The following is a 19,040-nucleotide window of genomic DNA, read 5'->3' as shown; positions in this document are numbered from 1 at the left end:
CCAGACGCGAGCATACTTTGCGCGTCCGCTCAGCGTCCGCAGAGACGCATCCGATGCGCATATTTGGATCAGGTTTGCGTCTCCGCGGACGGCCCGATCACTTTGGATCATCCCGCTGGAGGTGGTGCCAGACTCATTTCCAATCACGGCGGACGAGCGACCGTTTGCGTTGCGCCGCTGGAGCTGCCCTTACAACAAAACTGAACTATTCTAAAACAGGGAAAGACATTGCTCCTGGATTAATAATTCGTGCCTTAGAGAAATGGTGCCCGGAAGGCATCCGCATCTTCTGGACTTCCTCCACACGAGAAAGGTATAAACATGACCATATGGCACTTGCCACCACCTGTGAACTTCAGTCGACGACTCCATGATTGACAGGGCATCTTAACTATCTCCCTGGTCATACCAGAACCTTCAGAATGGACCAAAGAGAAGAGCAGAGAAACATGTCGAGAAGAAATCAAGAAAAGCACCTGATCTTGAGTTGAGTTGACGCTGGGGTCCGTCCTGGACCGGACATGTGTGTGTGATTGATGTCTTCCTGTCCGAGGGCCGCAGAACAGTCAAGGTTGCTGCCGCCCAAGAGCGACCCCCTCGTAGGTGAACCTGAGACTGAGAGTGACCGTCACTGACATTTCCAGCGCGCCATTTAACCTGTGTTAAAGTCTTCTCTCGGCAGACCAATAAATGTGCAGCACCTCCAATTATATACTCCCTCCGTTCTGATTTAGTCTACATTCTAGAAAAAATGAGGCAAATTAGTAGTGCATTTATTAGTACTACTTAGATATTTGAACAACCAATCCAAGCTACATTGAAAATAACAACATCCAATATAAAGAGTAAAACCACCTCGTTTTCAGTGTTGTTGTTGACTAAAAGCTAGAATGTAGAGTATTTCAGAACAAATTTTGGGGCTAGAATGTAGACTATTTCAGAACGGAGGGAGTAGATAGAAGAACCGTATTATGGCACTGGTTATTTTTTTTTTCCGATTAGGAACTAGTTGGTGACGACCTTCCATTTCAATGAAATGGTGCATTAAAGGTGAAAAACATACTCCCTCCGCCTCAGTTTACTAGTTTTCCCCGTGTTCCTGGGTTGCCTATTTAATCTATATAATTTAAATTATATAATACAAAAATTATATCATTAGAAAATAGAACATCTAAATTTTCTAATGATATAATTTTTATAACATATAACTAATGCTAACTTGATCAAATTTGCGACCTAGGGGTGCACACACGCCAAATAAACTGTGAGAGAGGGAGTAAGACTATTCATAATAAGAAGTAACATACTATGTGATAACATCAACAATATGTAATGTCAACTAAACAATTTGATGACATGGTATGTGATTAATTGAGAAAAGAGTGGATATTGCTAACTAACTATGTTATCATCACATCACATATTCTAAGAAAAAAATGGCTCTACAAAGCAATAAATATGCCATTCTAAGTTATTACATGCTACACACTATGAAGGTAGTAATATACAGTAGTAACATGTGTATGTTACTATCAGATATTACTCTCCACTATGACTACTCTAAGCAAGTACAGTAAATTCTATAATCAACTGGCTGTAAGAATTAGAATAATATATTCTTGCTTAGTTGGATGAAAGAGATGATGTGAGAGAGGAGAAATGCGATCGCAGGCCAGAAACAACTCTAGTATGTGCTCCTATGTACTATGCAAGAAACAACTCTAGTATGTGCTCCTAAGTACTCTAGTATGTGCTCCTAAGTACTCTCTCGGAGTTAGAGATGTGCCATATACAATATTGATAAAGTACTACGTCTTTATAGCTCATTATTATACATATTGACAATAAGTTAGCCATAGATGACACGGCAGTTGGCTTATAGCGAAAAATTCGCTATAATATTGAACTTGCTCTAAGAGGATATGAAAAACACGAGGCAACAACCCGATGTAAATGAATCAACGTGCTGACCAATCGCACTGACCGATCCATTCCTAACTTAAATTTGAGCTAGGAATGTGCATGCATGCTCGGACGAGCCGCGGATAGGCCGTGTGTCCTCCCACGTCCATCTCAGACCCAACTAGCCGCACGTTCGTCTTCTACACGAGCTAGTGCCAGTGAGCGATGTTGATTTTCTGCGTGGCCATCAATACCAGCTGCTTGACTCTAGTCTTGCGCCGATATCAATGCTACACCCGCTTGGGTTTCTCGTAGGTGAACCATCTCACCTGGCCATGTGCAGCTCGACCCAAAAATCCCGAGCATGGGCCTGAAAAATGTTGGTCTGGTAGCTGGGCCGGGCCTAGGTAGCCTGAAAACAATGTTTAATGAAACGGGCTGGCCAACAGCCCGACGAGCTTTCCGGGCTTTTGACCAGGCCAGGCTAGGTCAGGTTTGGGTCTGATTTTTCACCGCTGGGCTTTTCTCAGCCCGGACCGACAGATGTACAGGTACAACTGTCTCTGACTTTTTCCAGCATGCCATTTTAGCATGTGTCAAAGTCTTCTCTCGGTAAAACCTATAATAAATGTGTAGTATACGAGATGGACCAGTACTAGTTTAGTTGGTGACGATTTTTAATTTTGATGGGATGGTCTCGCAAGGTGAAGACTATTGATGAGATAGCAGGTTGTCGACTGTCTTCTGGAAAGGAAAATGATGAAAAACTACCGAGGAGACCGGAGTGTTCGAGGTTCAGTAAGGGCATCTCCAACGGGGCGACCCATCCCGCGCCCGCGTCCGGATGGGTCCAGCCGGACAAAAACCCGGCCCAACGACGAACTCCCATTTAATAGTAAAGATCTTTACACCATCTTTTATCCACCTAGTTGGTTTAAATGCATCACAGGCTGGATGTGTTTATTTGTGTATAGATCCATTTTACTAGTTCATGCCTTGATGGGACTAGCATATAATGGCGTGGCAGCATGCCGCGCCAGATGGTAGCTGCAATTTAAAAAATGAGGATATATCATTGTAAGTTTTACTTGCACGGCGAGTATTAGGAAATTTCTCTTGACATGGAGAAATCGTTTAACACAGGGAGAGGGGCGCAGCCCTGCAAAACTTCCACACGCACAAGCATACATGATACTGGAATTGTGCAAAGTTTCTCGCATGTATACATGCAGTCATACTTTAACATTATCTATCCAATTCATAAATAATAATCATAAAAAAATGACATAACTACTCATTAGAAATGTATACCACTCACAATAATAGCAGAGTTCATCTCATGTCATACCAAACCACAATAAAAGAACGCCAAGCACAAACTGTCCAGGTTAAACTGCTAATTTATCTGCCAATACAGGTGGTTCGAGACTCCAGCTATGAAATAAGAGTTCATAAACCCTGTGAAATCCTTAGCTAGCTCCCTCAAGTAGGAAACTGAGAGAGGCAGGGTAACTGCGTCCTTCTAAGAATTGGATCTATTAAAAGACATCTAACAACAAAAACAAAACTAATTTTATGGATAGACTTATAAAAGAAATTGAGAGAGCAGAATGAAATACTCCGATTGACACACCAACAAGAATGGAAAATTGCCTCATCTATGTTGGTCCAGTATCCAGCCATTTGTGAACCTATGCATTTAGTTGCCAAAAACAACCGAATATTTTCAGGTAAAGCGGGGCAAAGTAAATGCAGATAATTCTGTACTGCTAATATTTTACCAATCGGATCACCATCAAGTTCATGTGTATTATGAACTCTAAATAATGGATGGTATGACTTGGTTGATATAATCTAGGAATAGCAACTAACCATTTCAGCCAATGATTATAGTCAAAATGAAAAGCCCAAAAGGAAACTAAACGCTATAAACCATTCAATAACATACATAAGCATAAATTCATAAACTCAAAAAGATAGACTTATAAGAGAAACTCACCATGGCTCAGCTTTGGAAAGTATTATGAACTCAGGGATTGAGGTCTAGCATGTTCTCCATGCCAAATTTTTAAAAAGATCTCCCTATCAGATATTATAAAAGGTTTCCATGCCAAAGAAGAATAGATATATCTCCGTGCCAAAGAACAACAAATATACATCACACCGTAGTGCTACATTTCTTCCAAGGAATTTCCCTATAGGAGACTTAGTTAGATTTTGTCAGAAACATTGCCTTGGTAAAAAAAATTACATCTGCATGTTCATGTAATGTCCTTGATATCCCCACATCAAACTATCCCATCAATAACTGAATTAATTGTCATTTTCGAATAACGGATTTCTAATATTGTCACGGTTTCTACGACGACAGTAAAGCTATGAAAAACGTCTTCCACTTTCATGCATGAGAGACTCCATGGTTCTCGGATAGTGTCGGAAGAAAACCAGCTTTTTCTCGTATAGTGTCGGATTATGCTCTTAAACTATTTATGTTTTTGAATGGGAGTAATGAACCAAGACGTGAATGTTGGTGTTGGAATATGTCAATTAGGTATGCACATCAGGGCCTTGATTCCGGCAAGCCCGGGTAGCCCACAGATGGTGGTGGGGCCTATGGTCCAACTGGACGGTCCAATTGCTAGAGAAAAGAAGTGGTTTGATTCGGCCTGGAGACAATCTACCTGATCCGACCCATGACATATGCCGGTCGGATCCGTGAAGTGCAAGACAAGGAATACAACGTAGTCAGGCTTAATCATATCCGGTAGGATCTCTACACCTGCAACCCTAGATCTGGAGCCTTTATAAGCTGGATTCTGGGTGCCCTTGAGAGAGAACTGAACTCATTGTAATCTCGCATTTGTTGCCTGAATAATTTCATACAAGCAGTAGTAGGGCCTCGCCGTCGTGGTGAGCCTCCCCTCACCGGAGTACCATCGATCACGCAACGATAGTTGGCATTCATCCATAATACTATATTATAATATTGTGTCTTATTAGACTTTTTAGCTTTTTAGTTATTGCTAATTTTGTAGAATTTATATTCATTCTGATTTTATGCAAGAGAGGCTCCATGGTTTTCGGATAGCGTCACAAGAAAACCAACTAAGAAGTAGCTCCTTTTGAACTAGATGAGAAGTAGCCGACCTACTACAAATCGGCAACAACTAAGAAGATAATCGTTTGTGTCGCTCCCCCCAGGGCTATACATGGGCATTATTACCGCCGCAAAAAACCCAAGCCCAACCTAGTCTGGTCGTCGGCCCTAACTTTCAAGCCCAAGCCCAACCCATCATTGCAAAAGCCTGTTGGGCCTCGGGCAAGGCCTCTTCCATATTTCACGCATTTCTCAGGCCTAGACCGGACCACCGGGCGTAAATCTTTGGCCCAGGCTCGGCCTGCAAGAAATACTTGGGCTAGCCCAAGCCGGAAATTTTGGGCCAGGCCGGACTTCCCATGGCCAGTATACCATATGGGACATAGGAGAATGGGCCCATATTCCCCGTGCGGAGGGCCCCCAAAATTTCCCCTGTGGGGCTCTGGTTCCCTGGTTAGCCAAACAAACCCTTACAGAGAAGGGGCACTCGTGCTCTTCCTTCGCGACAGAGAGGAACCAGCGTCCAGCGAGAGGGAGAAGGACCTAGGAGCCCCCACCCCCGCCCCGGCGCCCGTCCCCCGTCCCCTGCCTGTGGTCCGCTGGCGCCGCCGCCACTTCCGAGCGCCGTGTCGCGTGGGCGCGCTGTGGCGGAGCAACGGACGGGAAGCGCCGTCTCCGTGGCGGTTACCGCTGGCCGCTGCAGCCTTTCGCAATAGCGCCGCCCGCAGCTTGCTGCTGCCGCTAGCCGTGCATCACCCTGCCGTGTGCGCCTGGGGACGCCACTGGACGCGGCTGCAGACGCGCCACAGCTAGGTCACCGCGGCCGATAGGTGAGCGCCGCTAATTGGATAATTTCTCGTGGATCTTACTGTTACTGTGTACGCTGTGCAATACCTAGACCCTAACCCTATATGCCAAGGAAATCAAATTGGGATTGGACTTGTGTTTGATCTCCCTATTGAGAATTCGCGAAACAGTAAATTAGGGACGGATTTTACCAATGTTGTAAACATATAGTTCTCTAATCTGATGTTTCCGTGGAGTTTGTTCGCTAAATTATGGACTGGTTCGTACTACCTCCGTTTCAAGGAATAAGGCGTCCTCGTTTTACGAGCTTTTTGTTTGACCAAGAATTACTTCAAATGGATAAAGATTGTTTGTATGAAATTAGTATCATTAAAAAGCTCTTTTCAATACAAATCTAACGATACTAATTACATATAATATAATCAAGATTTTGTTGCTCAATTTTTATGGTCAAAGTTCGTCTTGGAATACGTGTGCGCCTTATTCCTTGAAACGGAGGTAGTACTAACTAAGTCTTGGGCCGACTATATGGTTTTTGCTCTTAGCTGAGACAGTCAGTTCAGGTATAGAGTTCATCTTCGTCTGATGTCCACAGAAACATTTAGGGCCACTGTTAGCCATATGCAGGATAACCTAGGGTATAAATAAAATGATTCAAGAACCTCAATATCGAGTGTGCAGGGTTGCTTGTTAATTACATTATCCCCATGCATATCCTCACTATCGATAGTATATGAAGGTTCCTTAGCGATCGCACCAGAGGATCCCCATCTGCTTCTGGTCATTCCCCTGCATGTAACTAGGCAAATACCTCGATGGTTATTATAAGATATATGCATTTATATGTAAACCATTTCTCATTTATGCTGTGTGTACATTCGTTTCTATTCATGGTGTTCGACGATGTGCATTATGCATAACTATCAACAATTAAGACCCAATTATGTGCTTTATGTATTGGAGGGATCAAGCTGTCATAACATGGAGCTCGCAGAATGTTACTGCAGCATTGTGCAATAGCACATATTAGTTTGCTTTGTTATACTAGTAGGCCTGTGAGTGCAAAGCATGTTCTTCCGGACAAAATTGTGCTTGCTTGAAACACCCGAAGTTTTGTATGGAAACATATAGAAATGCCATCAACATTGACAGCGATAAATGTAAAAAGAACCTTGACAGCGATAAATCCCAAATTCCAACAGCATGGCCAATAAACCTCTGCATCAAGCTCTGAAACTTCTCTTCCACCGGTCTTCTCAGATCATTTATGTACGCCTGTCTTTTTTTTGTAATCACTATTCTTGTTCTGTGCAATCTATACTCTTCTTCATTTCCTGTAAATTCTCTCTGTTCTTCCCTCTTGTTTATTTTTGGTAAATGATTTGATCTGGGCACACCTGTGAGGTATATCTGAAGGTGAGTTAGCTGAGAGCCATGCGCCTTGGGAAGCAGAGCACATGATTGTAGGGTCTCATTGAGGGTGGCAAGGAGCTGCTAAGCTCTCCTTGGGGATAGTTGAGGGATGAGTCGTGCACAACCTTGCTGGTGGATGCCTTTTTTAGTATAGATGAAGACTTTGCAGAACACTGTAGGGGATATTGTTCAGCTGGTACACTGTAGACGCGAATCCCTGCAACCTAGACCATTGGGTCGGCACTAATGAGCGGTTAATTTTGCGTCCCGATCATGGGATGCAACATTTCAATAGCAGTACACTATCTGGTAGTATAGATAAGCTTTCAACCATTCTAGAGTATGTTATTTCCTTTGCAGAACTATTTTGATAATCTCGTGTGTATATTGCTTGGTCGTTGTCCCGAGTGATAGTTTTGTTGTGCTTGAATCCCGACTATAACAAAATTGCTGAATTAACAGTTGAAAATACTTTGTTGGAACTTTCTTCCTCTGTGGCATTAACATACGGAAATTTATACTTCTTCTATCAGGCTAAATACTGATCATTTACGTAATCAGTTTTAGTACTTGATTTTTATTCGTTAAAGAATATAGCCACATGTTTTGTATTGGCTATTGCTGAGTGTGTGCTATATGGTTTATAGGTCATACATTTTATTTTCTGTACCACCAAATTTGGCTCTTCAGAAGTAAATATAATTATTAAGAATCGGCATTGAAGTCATGTTTTCCTTTTGATTTGATTTCATGTGATACAAATACTAGGTCAACCCCCCTCACAAAGAAGAAAGCACATCCGTGAGTCAGAACCTTCTCGTTAACTTGAACCAGGGACATGCACATGGATGACGTGAGTTCCTTCTTTCCAAGTTTGTTTATTCCAGCTTGTCTGTTTTCATATTCGATCACATATTTACTCTTGCAAAGTATGCACAATTTTTTTGTTTGTTATTTACTTGTCTTTTCTTGTCATGATTGTATTCTTTCTAATATTGTGTTGGAGAGTGATGTATTTGTGTGCCAGTACAAACCACATGTTATATGCATGTCTTTGAATTTGTATTCCAAATGTAATTTCTTGTTTTTTTTTGAATAACCAGCTCGTGTCCGATGCGGAAGATGATATTGCCTCCTGGGAGGAGATAAGCTCTGAAGAAACTGAGGATGTAAGTTCAAAACTCTGAATTTCTACTGTATCCTTCATCACTTGCAGTAGCACAACTGATTACAATTAAAGTGTGAAACGATGTTTTCCTTTCTCTAGTTGGTTAATTGTTTCAATCGTCTGAATCATGTAGTCTAATTGAATAACTTCAGGTGAAAATCTGTTTGATATGTGGAGATGTTGGTGAGAAGAAGAAGCTTGCTGTTTGCAGTAGATGCAATGATGGTGCTGTGCATACGTGAGTTTCTTTGTACTACTAGTAAGCTTGCATGTCCAATGCACATCTCAACTACCGTCAATTAAGTATCAAAATAGCTGTCTAATATTTACATAGTTTTTCATCTGTGCATACTTTGTTAACAACAAAATGTTCGAGTGGAAGGTGCCATTAATAGTATTAAACATCAATGGTTATATATCCTATGTAGCTAGCACCCAGTAATCACTTATTAGCTAATTCTATAGCCATATCATCTGCATGCTTCTATCCGCTGTCCCATCAAGACATTGCTGCCTCCTACACAAATATGTTCACAGAAATTTTATATTGTAAATCCACTCAGTTTCTCTCCTAGCTGCATGGATGTATTCCTCGAGATTTTGCACTACAGTATGTCTCGAGGCAACACATAGGTAGTGATTGGAATGGACAGACATCCAAATTGAAACATCATGTGTCCAAATGAAGTCCAAATTAGAGTGGGCAGATATCCAAGTCGATACTGCACGTGTCCAACTGAAGTGCAAATTTAAAGTACATTGTTTAAGCAATATAGCACATGTCTACAAAAAAAACAAATGACTATGAACAAGGAAAAATATTACGAATGACTGAAGAGAGAAATAAATACCATGTGTAGACTTGCTTATCTGTCTATACTAAACCAAAGCTTGGCGTTCTCATGGATTAGCACTCGGTATGTATTTTGTACATAGCCTTCTTGCCCAGTATTGCTGAAATCTTCGAGAAGAGCTGTGAATTTGAAGGTAAAGGCATACAATCTCATCTTTGCCATGCAAACAGTTAAAATTTTGTAACATGCCAAGATGATGGAAGAATCAACATATCTCGAAGTATCATGATAATATTTGATACAGCACATCAACTTCTTTATTTCTCACTATTATATTAAAAAAATGAAATCACAGCAAGCGCTGAAGACATTGGGCTTATGAACTCAAATAATAATGTTACTAAGGAAAACATTGAAAGCTAGTTTGCCAACACTATGGTCTATGAATACTTCAGGACATTGGCCACTTTGGCTGTAACTTGCAATCATGTTCCAACAAAATTGGCAGGTGGCTATGCAGTTATGTGTTTTTCTAAAGAAAACAATGTTGACCGGGATTGTATCTTCTTGTGTATAAATTTAAATCATCGAAAATCTTTATGTTCTAGTATCAGATAATTTTTTGTACCATTGTTCAGGAAATATTTTGTACCTTCAGTGTGGACTTTGACACCTTCAATGTTGTACCTTCCCTCAGTTAGTAGTAGAATCTTCTGAGATTTGAAATAGAATAAATTTGTTATCTCTATAAGGAATTAAAAAACATGGTTAATTGGAATTCCTGAGCAGATTTGAGAACCAATGCAAAGTCAAACTGGCATCCACTGCTCTAACGGAACCATATCCCGAAACTGCTGGTTGTATCATAAATTTTAATACCAGAATTATAGGTTGAATCTCTATTGCAATTTTCAGGTTGAATCTCCAATGAATTTTCTGTAGGAAATATTTCACCCAAAGAAACATCAATGAATGAAAAAGAGATAGAGTGAATACAAAATTCAATTCAGTGCTCATACCTGCAAAGAGTGAGTGTATGCATGTACTAAACTATTAGCACTTGCTGCCATAGGAATTAGGCGTAACATCTTAGTCTCCTAGCATGCTTGCTGCCACAACTAAATGTAGCTGCCTCAAGACGCCGATTCTTTGCACCATGTTGATGTTGTCTCAAAGAGCTTACTACCGTATAGTGCAAAGTTCTCTGCTGAAGAGCCAATTATTAGATTCATAACTACATAAGCTGAAGCATTTCATGCACTTGGTAGGCATAAAATAATGTAATGTACCAGGGTTACCTAATGGCCATCTGAAAGGTCCGCAAGATCGATAAGCATACATGCAAAATAGCTCCGCGCCTCCATGTAGTTTGCGCTCTTCGTTGTGGTACCATGGACACTCCATCAGCCGGTCGTGCCAGATCCTCTCGTCCACATCCAGACTCACATTCTCAGCATGCATGTGTGGGCACAGCAGGGCTGGCCGCCGCCTCTGTCAACGACGGCTTGGGAATGTTGACGCGCCTGAAGCTGCGCTTGACGACCTCCTCAACCTCCACGATCTGCTCCAGTACCAACCACAGTGACCTCCTCGATGTATTCCTCCACCTCTGTGCATGGCTGATTACAGGAGGCAGTTGTGGTGTTAAAGCAGGACGCCGCTGTTGTGTTGGCCATCGTCTCCGCCGCCACGGTATGACCCGGCTCGAGTCCGTGGTATGGTCGCAGCGCAGGGCCGAAAAGTAGCTCGCATGCCCCGGTGCTATGGTTACCGTGACTTCCTGAGCCTGCAGTCTGGTGCAAGGAAAGTTCAACAAGTAGAAAATACGAGGATGGAGGCAGACCAAGGGTGCTGAAAAGGCGACTCTAACAGCGGCAGCAGCGATGATGCGGCGGACACATGATGGCGAGAGGATGCTGTGGGGTGGTCACGGAGAATCAGCCATGACGATTGCGCGAGTGTTAAGTTTTACTCCTTCCGTCCACAAACTCACTCGGATAAGCCGTATTATTGAACCATACAAAACAACAAGCGATAAAACCAAAGACAGATAAAGCAGCTAAACTATAAGACAAGTATGGTTGGCGATAGCGATTAGGGCGGGACGTTAGATCGTGTGGCGCTCATAGAGGAAGGGTATAGAAAGTTTGTTTAGGGTGGCTGATCAGTGGAGATACATCATCCGTTAAGCGTTGATTGTTAGATGGAGAAGTAAAGGTCATGACGATTGCGCGAGTGTTAAGTTTTACTCCTTCCGTCCACAAATAAGTGTACGTTTAGCTTTGTCTTAAGTCAAATTTTATTTATTAAGTTTGACCAACTCCCTAGAAAAAAGTACTCGCAACATTTATGACACTAAATTAATATCGCTAGATTCTTCTTGACATGTAGTTCAATAATATAGTAAGTTGATGTCACATATATTGCTATTTTTGTGTAAAATGCTGGTCAAACTTGAAAATGGTTGACTTCCAAAAAAGGTAAACCTACACTTATTCGCGGAGGGAGGGAGTACATGTACATCATTGGAAGATTGTGGACCATAAGATCCCAGGTGGTTGGACAGCTGATGTTATTTGGATCCAACCCAACTGGTGCTTTTAATATTAGTGGAGATTTCTTTTCTGTAATCCTAGCCTGTTAAGATTGTTAGATGGTACGTGCCATAAATATTGAGAGTTGCACCTTTGCTGTCTTGGCATGTAGACTTATTTACTTATCCATAGTTTCTTCTCTAAAGATACTGTTGTTCATTACCTCTATTTTTCTCTACAGATATTGTATGCGGGTAATGCTACAAAAGGTTCCAGAGAGTGGGTGGTCATGCGAAGAGTGCCAAGCTGTGGTAGAAATTGAAATTGGAAAGAAGAAATTAGAAAAAGTTAAAGGAAATGTTGTCATGATTTCGATGGACAATAAGGTGGATGCTAAAAACGTTGCACATAAAGAATCACATGAAGATAATCAGGGCAATGATATTAATTTTAAGACAAAGGAAGAAGATGCAGGGATTATAGGTAAACCTAAATCAAGACTATGCATTGTATGCTGTGCCCCATGTTTATCTCTTGCTCATCGTAAATGTTCTTTATTCCCTATTGAATCAGAAGTAGGTAATGTTGCAAGTGGTTGTACGCCTTCTGTAAAGGAAAACGACAGTGGCTTGTGCATCACAAACAAAGTTCTTCATGACTGTGATCTGATGTCCACTGATATAAACGTCATTTTAAATAACAAGTCACTTGATGGAGGGGCACACAGCTTGGAAAAGCGCAATAATGATGCTTCATCTATTTCCAAGGCTGAAGACGTGTCTAATATGGCTGCATGGAATAAAAGGTTAAACAGACAGAGCGACGCCAAAAATTCTGAACAGATCCAACTTGTGAGTGCTAAACTTAAATGTTCTGTTCTATTTCTACCACTTGCTTCAGCTCAAGGTCGCGTGTGAAATGCGATTAAGACATTCCATCCTTTTCTTGACCACAGTGAATTTTGACTTCTTTTTAAATGGCAATAGGTGAAAGTATGCGACATATGTGGAGATGTTGGTGAAGAGGAGAAGCTCGCTGTTTGTAGTAGATGCAATGATGGTGCTGAGCATGTGTATGGCTTTGTTTACTTCATCGCTTTTTTCAGTATTGGTCATTCTTGGTTGATAGTTATCATATCACCATGGTTAAGGTCAAACTATTGGTTTTTCGACATGTAAACTAGAAACCGGATTTTTTTTATGGTGCACACTGATAGACTCAACCCTACGTAATCATTACGCTTTCCATGTTCCACATAGCAGGAACTTTTCTTTTCCTTAATGTCTTCTCAGAAGAATGGTGGTGTTTTTATTCTCTAAAGTTGCTAACTCCAGCTTTGTCCCAGTTATTGTATGCAGGTGATGATGGAGAAGGTTCCAGAGGTCATGTGGTTGTGTGAGGCATGCCAAACTGAGGTAGAAGTTGCAAAGGAAAGTATGGAACCAGAAAAATCTCAAGTACTGAATGGTCTGAAGAACAAGGCACCACCTCTCCATGGTAAATTTGAAACTATCATTATTTCAAGTAAAAAGCCTTTACCTACAATGTAGAATGTTCAATTCTCTTACCATTTTGGGCGCTGTCCCCATGAGCTGCTATTGGAGAAAACTATAATCAGCAAAGTTCCTGCAGGTTCACTCTTGAAGTCTGTTTCTTTCAACAACCCAAAGGTCCCCAAGGTGAAACAATTGGTTATTGAAGTTCCTCTAAAGCCCAGAAATTCAGAGGAACCTCTGTCCTCTCTTACAAAACAAGAGGAGTCTATTAGCACACTTGCTAAGTCGACACAAATCAAAAAGGCAAACTCTAATGGGCCAGCAAATAAAGGAAAGTCTTCCCTCTTACTACATGCTGAGGAGCCAAGCATAATGACTTCACGAATTAGTGCAAATGTAACTAATAAGAGAGGCACTTATATATCTGGGTACCCCTCTGCTGCTGCATCATTGCCTGTGCCAGTTCCTTCAAAACTAGAATCCGCAGCTCAGCATCTCAATAAACGAAATAAAGTGGAGAGTTCAGGCATCGCTTATGCACAAGGCAGTACAAACTTTCCTGGTAAATTTATTTTTTCTTTCCTTTTCCTTTTTGTTTTTGACTATGCTTTTATCTCTATGCTGTAGGTCATGTGTTTATTGTGGCATAATTTGCACTGCAGGATAACTATACTTATTTTTTTCAGCTGTTTTATGTACCTCTATTAGTCATGTGCGAAGTGATGAGCAGGATGTGAGAAATGGTATGCCTACTGCTAGCAGTACAGCTTCTGGAGACTGTCCTGAGCTAAAATACAAAGAGCATCAGGCTACATCTGCCATGGGAAGAAGATATCCTAACAGCAGTTCAACTATGTTAATTGATCGGAAGGACAAATTGCCTATCTTTTCACCTTGTGATGATGGAATAGCTTCAAGTTTTCCAGAGTTGGCTTACATTTGGCAGTAATATTTTCACCTCTTATCTCGTATATGTTTCGATGTTCTTATTCTAGAGAAACTATATTGTTATAGAGACCCGCCATTACCACCAACTAATAAACCTGACTGGTCCAGTCTGGTCATATATCTTCAAAAGCAACTTGTGTTGAAACAGCTGTTTAGGTGGGATCCACTTGATCGAAAAAGACGGAGGTCTAAAATACCATGAAAGGTTCCGAACGTTTTTGACAAAATTGACACAAGAACACAAGATGCTTTTAGTTTGTCACCAAATTCCAAATCGAAATTTTATGGGGAAAAGGACACATTCCTCTATGAATAGTAGCTAACTCACACTTTCTTCACTACTATATTGAACAACAATTTTTTAATTTCGTTGTGGGTCAAATTTGGATTTGAATTATATGGTAGATGTATCTTGTGTGAATGTTGTCAACTTTTGTCGCTACTTGAGTGACCTTTTGGACCACCAGATTGTCAGACCTGACATATCACACCCAAAGGGGTGATCTCACATAAGTTGCTCCCCACGTCTACATAATTCATATTGTGTTTTTTATCACCACATGTGTGGTTGATAGTTGCAGGCATCCATGGTTGCAACCACTTGTCTATTTAAATAATTATTATTATCATATGCATTAAAATTTATTTTAGTTATTTATTTTCGACCAGAGGTTGTTTTGAACTATGGAGGACTGGACGGTCACCTGAGCTTCTTGAGGGTTTGCAAGTACACTTATCATGTTCTGCTTCACCAAAAGTGCTGGAAATAGCAAAGAAATTCCCTTCTAAAATCTTGCTTGAGGAACTTCCTCGTCAGAATTTATGGCCCCCACATAACCATGAAAATGACCCTAGTATTGGTCTTTTCTTCTTTGCGAGAGATATTCAGAGGTATTCCCCTTGAAGCTTTTCTTTTCTTCATATTGCTTCAGTTGTTCAAGAAGGATAGTAGTTTCACACAAACTTGTAATTTAAATTGCTTATGTTTTTGCCTGCAGTTATGAGAGTCATTACAGTAAGTTAGTAGGTAATATGCTAAAGGATGATTTAGCGCTCAGAGGAAACATTGGAACAGCTGAACTACTCATATTTCCTTCCAATATCCTGTCAAAGAACGTTCAAAGTAAGAGGTCTCACCAATTCTAGTGATACTTTTAACTCATCAGAATTTTAGTGCGATTGATCTTATTTTTCCTTATTCTCATATAGGGTGGAACATGTGCTATTATCTATGGGGTGTATTTAGAGTCAGAAGAAGATATCCTAACCTTCCACCTCATGTACCCACAAGTAAGCGTTCTAATTTCAATGGGGATTTCTTGGCTGTGGATTAGAGAACTCATGCTCACACTTCTTCTGGTCATTCATTCTCCAAGGAGCAGTATGATAGTGTTGAGTCAGACCCCAGTTTCTTCAAATCAGCTACTTGCGAAGACACCCCATCTCTTATTCCGTTGGTGAGAACTCTCATGAGCCCTTTTGTGGAGGGCCTTTAGAAGGTCTGCATCATAAATCAATTATCGCAAGCTTTTCAAGAAATAACAATACGAATAACAATAGCACTATCAATGAAATTTTCACTACTCCAACAAGAAAAGAACAGGTGAGTGCTTCTTGCTTGTTCTACCTGTTAAAACTTGTTTAGTAATTTATTTTGCATTAATATGTTGCATTTTTATTTGGCATAGTTGATCACAAGCTAGCAATGTTTCTAAATATTAGTTTTAAAGTTCTTTATTATTCGATTGTAATGTTTTATCATTAAAAAATTCATTGGCCTTGTGCTAAATTTGAACTGTATTTTAACATAAGTTATTTTTTTGATCATTTTTTGATATTTCATAATTTATATAGTGTATACGTATCGGTAAGAATTTCTAAAGCATACGGATCTAACAAATATCTTAGGTACCGCTTTCTAGTTACAATTACGTATGCATAATTACCGAAACTTTCTATAGTACAAATTGAAGCATCAACATGATTTTCTAATTTTTTTTTTGTACTCAAGTTGTCTTGCAAGTTACAACGATTTAGTAATAAGTAGCCAATGTGTACATGCTCTATACTTGGTATTGGAATAGAACCCCTTAGATTAGTCACTGATAACATTAAATGATGTGGTGGATTCTATTACATTTGTATACATATTATTTGGTTAATTGATCCAATGTGCTGGGTAGCATCTGATATGCCTGTGTATATAAGTGCTACCGTTAGTTTATGAAATAAAAAGTTACATGGAAATCTAGTTAACATGGATTCTAGTACATCGTGTATGACTTCCATTGGTTAGAGACTGCCAGGCTAAACTTGCCACTCCCGATGAGATTGGTTCATTTCTACGTGGTAAATGGTGTGTGGCGTGGACTTGCTCATGTAAATTGAGCTTTTTATTATTTTATAAGATATCCATTAGACTTTTAGGCCTAATGGATAATTTTATTTCTTATCTCTAATACTCCTCCAATTCATGAAACTTGTCTGAGATTAATAAAATTGGATGTACCTAGTTGCTATTAGTGTCTAGATACATCCGAATTTAAACAAATCTCGGACAACTTTCGTGAGACAGAGGGAGTAATATACTTTCAGTTCTTGCATTGCACCTCTTAGACTTCCCATGGCCCCTCTTTACTTGGACCTGACCCGATATGCAGTACAACACTCAGCAGGGCAATTTTTGTCCCATCAAACAGGTTTTTACTACCAGCGGAGCTATATCATCATCCGGCAAAGAGGTTCAGTGGTAATGAGATGCAGGCCTGGTAGGGTTGGGTCGCCAGGTGCAGGTGTGAGGTACGAATCGGCGGGTGTGTCTGCTTTCATTCGCTTGAGTGGGATATGCTGCTTTGGTGCACACAACGGCATGACGTCATGTTTACTCGCATTTTGGTTTCGGGATGCCTATGAAGGGCCTGTCCTTTCTCATCTCAACTCTCCTCTCACCGCCCTTCCCTTTCTCCATGAGACGAATTCAAGGTCAAGTGTCCAGAATCTCTTGATCGATATGGACAACCTGAATATGAATCGGGCCTGGTTTAGTCTCCTTTTTTTTCCAAATTCCTTTAGGCCTCCTTGAATGAATTGGACCGCTTCCTTGCCCGTTCAGAATTCCAAGCCATGGGTAGCCTGAAGTAGCTTTATGAAGATTTTTTTAATGGGGTATGATGTTTGGCTGATATTTTGTTTAAAGTTGCTTTATGAAGAAATTTAATGGGGTATAGTGTTTGGCTGATATTTTGTTTAAAGTTGACATAAAACAAAACGTGTAGTCTGCGAAAGAAAGATCTTTAGCCGTAGCTCACGGGGGTGTTGTTGCCTGCAATTGCTTTTAGCTACAAACGGTTTGCTGACATATAGGTCAGAGGGTCCAAAATGTGACCTAAAAAATATTTAAGAAAATCCATGAAAATTCAAATAATACAAAAAGTGGGCAAGATTATGTTTTTCGTGTTGCCCCTCCCTTCCCCTTTTTTTCCTTGCCTTGTTGACTCTTACCATCTTCTCCATCTTTGGGCGGTCGCTGGTGGGCATGACGTCGAGTTCTAGCTTTGCACGACAAGGATTGGGCTTGACTTCTCTCGCCTCGGCATCTGTTGGTGGTGGCGTGGTGTGGCGAGGGCGGCTGGCCATCTTCTTTAGGCATGGAGAGCACGGCCGCCCTCTCATGTATCGATCTTAGCCTCAGCCGCCGGTGCGGCTTGCCATCTTCTACATCTCCGTGCGGCGAGCGTGGCTGACTTCTCCCGTCTCATCCTTAGCCGGTGGCGACGCGGTGCGAACCATAGCAGGCCTCGTCTTGTCCGTCGATAGGACAAGGGGCGGAGACCAAGGGCCAGTTACGAGCGGACGTGGAGGTACTACGGCCGCTGTGACACCCGCGTGGGGTCCTCACCTAGATGCGATGGGGAAGACAACCGGTGGGAGAGAAGATGATGATAGGTAGGTCCTACCTATTTTTGCAATCCATCCGTGGGGTTGGGAGATTTTGGATCCAGTGTGTTGACTTCGGTGACTTCGGGCTGGGCCCCATATACAAAACGTATATGGTGTGAACTTTTTTTCAAAAAATGATTTAACATTTGTAAATTGCAGAACTATTTCATTTAAGCTAATAAAGTTATGTGTAATGCTACCTTCATCCCAATGCTTAAGGCTTATATTTATTTTGAAAAGTCAAACTAAGTAAAGTTTGACCAAACTTTTAGAAAATCTATCAACAAATATGATCTTTAAATATGATATTTTGTAGACATCATATGAAAATATATTTCATTATCTATCTAATGATATTGATTTTGTATTTTGCATTTTAATGATTTTTGATAAAAACTTGGTTAAACTTCATATAGTTTGACTTTCTAAAAAAATATAAGTTTTAAGTCTTGGGATGGATATAGGCTGACTTTCATAAGTTTTTGATCAAAATCTTCAGAAAAGTCCCTTCTATTTGATTATGAAAAGTTACACTATTTTAAAAATACTTTTAAAATGATTGTTAATATAGATAAAAAGAAATCTTTTCTGTAATTATGGAATTAATGAAAATACTATGTTTATATTAAATTGTTAACCATGAAAATACTTTGCAAACTATTCTTGCTTGCATTACATCGTGACATGTACTGAATGTTATTTTTCTTGATGTATTTCTTTTAGTGACCAAGCTCAATTGAATAGAAAGCCAAGTAAACTCCTATTTGATAAAAGAAACCCTAGTTTGCAAAGTTGTTTAGAATACAAAGATACACCCCTTTGCAAAAGATGGACTTGAGATTCTAAAGTTGGCTATGGATCTTGTAGTGGTCAAGCTCATCTAGCTAGAAAGTCAAGTGAGCTCGTACTTGGTGGAAAGTTTGTGAAGGATTCTTCAACAAA

The 19,040-nt window shown here is 40.5% G+C and overlaps 1 protein-coding gene across 5 annotated transcripts; it reads left to right on the top strand.

Annotated features, from left to right (window-relative positions):
• Positions 1-5,689: 5,689 nt before the first annotated feature.
• Positions 5,690-17,246, top strand: LOC124704071. Of its 5 annotated transcripts, none has more exons than XM_047236313.1 (15): positions 5,690-5,829; positions 7,988-8,072; positions 8,323-8,388; positions 8,540-8,625; positions 11,957-12,198; positions 12,289-12,566; positions 12,702-12,787; positions 13,061-13,212; positions 13,339-13,755; positions 13,898-14,156; positions 14,829-15,050; positions 15,158-15,282; positions 15,369-15,449; positions 15,536-15,762; positions 16,859-17,246. In XM_047236313.1, the coding sequence occupies exons 2-14, from the start codon at positions 8,058-8,060 to the stop codon at positions 15,544-15,546; spliced, it is 2,040 nt and encodes a 679-aa protein (XP_047092269.1). In that variant the 5' UTR covers positions 5,690-5,829; positions 7,988-8,057; the 3' UTR covers positions 15,547-15,762; positions 16,859-17,246. The 5 variants fall into 5 exon arrangements, with proteins under 5 accessions (XP_047092269.1, XP_047092266.1, XP_047092268.1 ...); XM_047236310.1 differs by having other exon boundaries at positions 5,696-5,829; positions 12,292-12,566; positions 13,339-13,773; XM_047236312.1 differs by having other exon boundaries at positions 5,707-5,829; positions 13,348-13,773.
• Positions 17,247-19,040: the final 1,794 nt, after the last annotated feature.

This window comes from Lolium rigidum, chromosome 3, assembly GCF_022539505.1.
Source record: "Lolium rigidum isolate FL_2022 chromosome 3, APGP_CSIRO_Lrig_0.1, whole genome shotgun sequence".
Classification (NCBI taxonomy): domain Eukaryota; kingdom Viridiplantae; phylum Streptophyta; class Magnoliopsida; order Poales; family Poaceae; genus Lolium; species Lolium rigidum.
Note: the sequence above shows the minus strand (reverse complement) of the source record. Positions and strands in the feature narration are given on the sequence as shown.